This window comes from Crocodylus porosus, unplaced genomic scaffold (assembly GCF_001723895.1).
Source record: "Crocodylus porosus isolate Cpor-Errol unplaced genomic scaffold, CroPor_comp1, whole genome shotgun sequence".
NCBI lineage: Eukaryota > Metazoa > Chordata > Crocodylia > Crocodylidae > Crocodylus > Crocodylus porosus.
The window spans coordinates 17691391-17698012 of record NW_017728932.1 but is presented as its reverse complement, the minus strand read 5'-3'; the positions used below and the strand labels follow the sequence as shown (position 1 = coordinate 17698012).

Here is a 6622-nt window from a genome sequence, read left to right as displayed (position 1 = left end):
CCAGCTAAATGTTTTAGCCGCCTGCTTCTAGGACCACGCCGTGTCCTCGGGACACGTGACGTGACACTGGCATATTCTGTCCCCAGAACAGGTGGATTTGGGGCGTTTCCCAGCTCAGCTCCAAGAACCTCGATGAAGATGGGCCCCCGGCAGGCGCCTGCGACGTTTAATGGGGAGTTTGTGCCCTGCCGCCCGCCCCGAGCCCGCCCCCTGCTCCTCCTCCGCGCCCGAGGTGCGGGGCAGAGCTCGTGGGCCGTTCACACGGTGCCCAGTGGCGAAAGGCTCCCTGAATGATGGGGCTGGGAAATGCTGCTCGCCTGGACGACAGCGGTTTGGAGAGCAGACATTTTCCTGAGGTTACAGTGAGTCAGCGCAGCCTTGCTTGGCCGCCGTGTACATGATAGAGAGCACGAGTCGCGTCCTTAGGATTGGTGTCTGGCTCCAAACAGGAGCTACAGGCTAGAGATGTGTCACTGCAGCTGCAACCCGGTTAGGAAATGAAAAACAGGCCTGGCTTGTCCAACATCGCTTTTATTTCCCTCTTTCATTAACTTCACTGTTTTGTTTCTTCTCACATAGCCACTCTGACAGGGAATTAACATTGACTGTTTGTGCAAAATTTGGGACACCGTCTCTGATAGCCCACAGGCTGCGATCACTAACACTGCCGTCTCTGCCACAGCCAGCCCGCACCGGACCGCGACGCGAGCTCCAGCTCCGGCCTGCGGCCAGGGGAGCCGGCGGACCTGCTCCTCCTCCTCCTCCTCCCCCTCTTCACACAGCTCCTCTCGCTTTGCTGCCCTGTGCATTTTTTCTCTCTCGTGGACAGAAGTCGTGGGCTCTACGTTTCTTACAGGTCACTGACAAGATTCCCAGTCAATCGCCTTCCGCGTCTTTCTCAGTTCTCCATAGCCAAATCTGTTCTTTTTACGGAACAAAACCTTCCCCGCTCCGTCAGGACCATCTGCAGCCAGTCCCGACTCCGCTCCCTCCGCTGGGGTGAAAACCTTAGACCAGCTATAAAGGTCCTCACACGACTAACACTGTTGGGAACCGCCTCGGACTCCAGCTAGAAAGGCCTCTCTCCTGCCCCAGGCCTGGGGGCGCTTTCTAGGAGACGGAGCTCTATGGCTGTGTTTGTTTGGGCTGGACATTTCTAATTCATCCCCTTCCCATGTGACGGGTTACAAGTTAGGGCATACGAGTGAGTTTTGGCTCTTCAGATATGGACTCTGTTGCATTGCATACAAAAAACCTCAAAAAGGCTAGTGCTCTAAATTGGTCTGCTGTGGTTCCCCCCGCGCATGCCGAGCCTGACGGGTGGCTGGCCGGCATCTGTAGGCACTGCTGCCAATTGCTTACTAGAGAAAATCAGATACTGTTTTGCTATAAATCCACCGATACAATCCTTAGTTCTGAAGATATAGTTTCTGTATAGTTTATAAACATTATAAGACATACATACGGTTAATTGAGGGGAAGGGACCTGTGCATTTGTTTGTTTTTTATATGTGAACACGGTTACAAAAGACGCACCTTCTGTAGGTACCTCAATCCTTTTAAGTTTTTAATTTCCACCTCTAATCAGTCTTTCCTTTGGTAGTTGGCTACTCCTAGCCCAGCAGGCAAGCCCTGTTCTGCTGTGTGCCTGAGATATTCAGGGATTTGAGATTGTCTTCCAAGAGATTTCCAGCCAACGTTGGCCTGTGGGTTCGGAGCCAAAAGGGGCAGAATGTGGGAGAACCGATGTCCTTATTCCACGTTTTGTAAGTGTCTGCGCACAGTTTCAGATAAACAGTGTAGGCTTAATTGGTGATCGTTTTTACAGCAGTTACGTTCCCTTCAGTAATCGCAGGGTCTTTCAGAGCTCTCTCAAATTAACAGGATTTCACGTAGAGCACAGCTACTGTCCATGTCTGTCCAGTTGTTATTAATGGAGGATTAGCTCCTGTCCCTTTGATCTGTTTTTGTAAGGTTGGCTTTTTTGTAGGTGCTCAGTTGGGGCTGTTTGTGACAAGGATGTGATAATGCCTTTAATCCGATCCTGCCGTGCACGTTCTGTACAGTCCATGTTTATAATCCACCCGTCCATGTATGGAGACCATCCAAAGCCTAAATAACATTCTTTCCTTCACAAGGCCAAATTCTCCATGTACAAAAAAAGAAGAAGAAAAGAAACTCTGGTCCTTTGTAGATTGGTGGCAGTACAGATTCTGTCCGTCACAGCCCGGCTCAGCGTATTATGACCGCTAACACCATGATAAAAACCAGAAAAGAGGCCCTGACCCGCGAGCTCCCAGCTGCCTGCTGGACTCCACTGGGGGGTCGAATGGGTGTCCGCCGGGTACACTTACCCTTCCGCTTTGGTGGTGCTGTGGGCATCATGCCAAAGCTGAATTTGTGCTGGTAGTCAGGCACGTAGTCCTGAACCTCGTGAATGCTTTTCCGTGGCCCCAGGGACACCGGTTTAGAGGTTCGGTTGCGGCTTTTGTGGCTGGTGCAGTTCTTGCTGGGCTTTCTGTAGCCTGGACGCGAGCCAGGAGGTGGTGCAGGCTGGCTGCTGTGTAAACCATGCTCCATCCCTCTCTCCTTGCCCTTCTCCCTGGAGGAGTGGTGGGGGTGGTGGTCTTTGGGCACTCCTCTGTCGGCTGTGGAGAACGTGTGTGTTTTGATCTGATGGAGGGACTCAGACCCAGAACAGTTCCTAAAGTCCTCTACTTTTAGCATCTTCAGGTCCTTGCCGTGCATCTGCTCAGGAGATTCGCAAATCACGCTGGAACTGGAACCTCTGAACCTGCGCAGCCATTCCCAGAGCGACCTGGCCTTGCAGTCGCAGCTCCAAGGATTGCCATTCAGTCGGAGAAACTCCAGGGCCGCCAGGTGCGCGAGGCACTCCCCGTGGAGCTCGGAAAGGCTATTATTGAACAGGAAAAGCGTGGTCAGTCTTCGGAGGTCGTGAAAAGCCCGTCTGTGGACCCACTGCAGCTGGTTTTGATGGATGAGCAACCTATCCAGGTTTATTAGCCCCCTGAACGTGTTCTGATGCAGGCTCCAGAGCTTGTTCCCATGGAGGAAGAGATGGCTGAGGTTGACTAGGTCAACAAAGATGTCATCCTGCAGGAACTCTATGTGGTTATCTTGTAGATAAAGGTACTGTAGATTGTGGAGGCCACCAAATATCCCACTGGGCAAGGAGCTCAGCCCACATTTGTACAGGTACAAGGCATGGAGTTTCGCCAGCCCTTGGAAGGTCTCTGCTGCCAAAGCCCTCAAATAGCGGTTATCTCCCAAGTCCAGCTCCTCCAGGTGAACAAACCCATCGAAGGTGTCTGGGTCGATGAAGGTGATGTTGTTGGAGTAGATCCACAAGGTGACCATGGAAGGGCTGAAGTGACCGCGCAGGAGCAAGGTGATCTGGTTGTTTTGCAGGAAAATCCTCTCGCTGTTCTCTGGAATCCCCTCGGGAATCGCCACGAAGTTGTGGGCCTGGCAGCTGACAGTCATGGGCGACGGGTAGCAGACGCAGTCAGTGGGGCAGCATGCAGTGAAGGGAATCTCGAGGCCAAACAGCATCAGGAGCAGCTCCACAAAACCCCCTGTTCGGAAAGGGAGAAAACAGGGTTAGTCGAATTAAGACATCTTGTCAATCCTTCACAACCACCTGCCTCGCAGTCACAGCTGCTGGGATTGTTCTTAGTGAAAAATTCATCCAATTAACTCAATCCTTTTTTCTGTTCATGAATTATCCAGAGGCAGCCTTAGGTTGCGGGGGGCAGGTAACCGCTCTGCTCAAACACGCGTCGGCGGAGGGAGTATTTGATCAGGCTTTCCCTGTTTACTTGTGATGGGTAAACGCTCACCTTGGTCACGTGCTGGTGTTCTGCACTGTGGTTGGGCAACTAGCAGATTTATGCAAATAAAACCACTTCTCACGTCTGTGGAGAAGCAAAGACAGAGGTGCAAATATGACAAAAGGGTCTGCGGATACCGTTTCCCCCTCCACCTCCAGTTCTCCTGCCTGCTAGACGGCGTTTCCCAGGTGCAGGCTGCTGCTTTGCACCCAGGAGCACCACGCACGTGCAGAGCCACTGAATGAAGCAGATGTAGGAAACCAGGTCCGTCTCATGGCTGCGTCCCCCTCCCCCTGCCTTCTCCAGCAAGAACGAGCAGCACGGGAAGTGGGTGCTCAAGCATTTTCGTGGATCTCCTGTGACACGACACACTACACCTTCTGTTGCCACGGAGAGGGCCTGTGTATGTGGCTCTATTATCAAAAGGCAAAAATGGCTTTATTTAGACTTTGGACGGTGGGGTTCACCCCCCACGCACCTCCTGATCCCACTCTTTGGAAAACACTGCTCTTTTTGGGGTTGCCCTTCTGCATGGAAGGACTTTCAAACATTTGCAAGGGGCCCTCATCCCTCATTCACAGCCACGTCGAAGACCAATGTCTTCCACTCGCGCGCTCACTAATGCAGCCTGTACCTGGACGTTATAGGAGCAGAGTGGGAGCTCTGAGTACTGTACACAAGTGCCGTCCTGTCTTGGAAACCTCTGACCATCTGCTGAAGCATAATTTTCCTACAAGCTGGGCTAGAAGGAGCACTCACCCGGTCCAGGCCATCACTGGAAGTCCTGCAACTCCCAGAGTTTTATAAGCCCCTTTTCCTGCAGCTCAAGCTGGGAAGGGGGATTTAGCAGTCAGACCAAATGTTGAGAAGAGAATAGAAAATCTGCTTTTCCCTGACACTTTCTATTGAAAAGTATACTTCTATGGCTGCTTTCCTCAGTTGTGTACTGTGAGATACTGCTGCACCGTTGATTGTTAATTGATCTGTCCATCTGGCTCTGCTCTTTGAATGCAAAGTTTATCATATTTTAGAGTGACTGGACTACCCAAACTCTCAACAAGGGCCAGCAAAAAGCAGGCATCTTTGAGTGTGCTGGTAATAAAATCCGGCTGAGCTAAAGGCCCTTGCCCAAACGTTTAGTAGGATCCTTTGATGAGAGCAGTGGACTTCTCTGAATCGTGCCCTTCAAAAGTTGCAAGTTTGCATTTGCTGGCGTGAATGATTCTCATCCCTGTGCATTGACAAAGAAGGGCTGTCAGTCAGAAGTGTATAATAACTGGAGCGCTTACTATTACCGTTGTGTATTAGGCGCGCTCCTCAAGCCGTTCGCATGTTAGTGTGGCTTCACCATTATACATTGTTGACTGCAAGAGAGGGAGGGCTCTGGTGCGTTACAACTACTTATCCCCCGAGGTTTTGTCTGTCCCCAACTCTCCCTCGTTCTCTGCCTAAAGAACCAAACGTTTCCCAGTCCCGGTTGCAAACTTGCCAGAAAAGCTGCACTTTGCATTTGGGCACAAAACCACTCCGCAGTGCAACAGGGATGGGTGTTGCCTTGTCTCCGTTTGTAACAGCGCTGACGCTGAACCACGGAGACGTGCTCGGACCCCGTGTGTGTTAGCAGCGTCCTCCCGGGCACCGATCGCTGGGGTGTGCTCCCCGTGTGAAGGCGGTTGGTGTGAGGGCTCGTGCAGAAGGGGCTGGCTCAGGGAACCCCCTCCCCATTTTAAGCAGCGGGTCGGAAGATTGCTTGGTGCCTAAAAGCAGGAGTTCAACACGTGGCCCCGTGATGCATTTGCCTCTGTGCTAACAAGACTGCTCGTGAACATGTGCGGCGTGATAGTCTGGCGGCGTGGGGGATAACATGTACGATGCCGGCACAGGCCACTTAGCGCTGCGCCGTGGCGGGCCCCTTCCCCCCTGCCATATGGATGGGTGGAGCGGGTGCAGTGGTACCAGCCCAGTGTGGCAGGGTTGAAAACACCTTCTGCACAGGGCTGAGAAACTGCCCAAGAGTCAGGCTTGTCCCGTAACTACAGCGTGGTCCAAAGCTCATTTTGGAGGAGGAGACATGTGTCGGGCTAATGTGAATTGATGCGGTATAAATGGTGCTGAGGAAATAGGCAGGGAATAGGAGCCTAGCAGCACAGATACTTCGGGCAATAGGGTTGTACAGAGGAAAGCAGGCACCTTTCCTCTAACTACACCTTGACAGCGACAGTTGAAGATGGCAGTAGCTTCTGCTCATTGCATCTTCTGATTATCTGCCATCACCATGTGATAGGTGAGAGCCTGGTCCCATCAACGGGCCCCAAACTTAAATCCAGAGGTGGGCAGCCCGGGACCAGTGAAGTGGATCGTGGGAACTATTAAGCCCTTTATCTCGTAAGTCCTGCTAGGCTGTTGTGACCTGTCGCGTGGCTCCTGCTGCGTAGTAGCCTGCGTGTTACAGCCCTTCCTTCATTTGGAAGGGCCACCGCTGACCACAGCTCAGAAGAACTGCTCTTTAGGAGCCAGAGTCCCCTGCTGGGACCTTCTTTCCTCTGCTGAAAGCCAGAATGTGATTAACTTGCTGAAAAACCTTCTATTATCTTGAGTGCAGACCTTTCAACTTCCTCCAGCAAAAGCTGTGAGGCAGATGGAGTGTCACTGGCATGCGTGTCAAAAGTAGACGGGTAGGGAGAGTTTGAAAAGCTGAACGGAAAAACACCGTGGAAACCTTTTAATTAAGCATTTTAAGAAAATGCAGCACTGCTGACACTGGTAAAGAT

At 52.0% G+C, this 6622-nt stretch overlaps 1 protein-coding gene across 1 annotated transcript; it reads right to left on the bottom strand.

Annotated features, from left to right (window-relative positions):
• Positions 1-513: 513 nt before the first annotated feature.
• Positions 514-3677, bottom strand: RTN4RL1 (reticulon 4 receptor like 1). The gene has a single exon (XM_019545856.1). The coding sequence runs from the start codon at positions 3571-3573 to the stop codon at positions 2233-2235; it is 1341 nt and encodes a 446-aa protein (XP_019401401.1). The 5' UTR covers positions 3574-3677; the 3' UTR covers positions 514-2232.
• Positions 3678-6622: the final 2945 nt, after the last annotated feature.

Excerpts from the sequence above, each read along its gene's own strand:
- RTN4RL1 (XM_019545856.1), bottom strand. The coding sequence starts at position 3,573 with ATGCTGTTTGGCCTCGAGATTCCCTTCACTGCATGCTGCCCCACTGAC.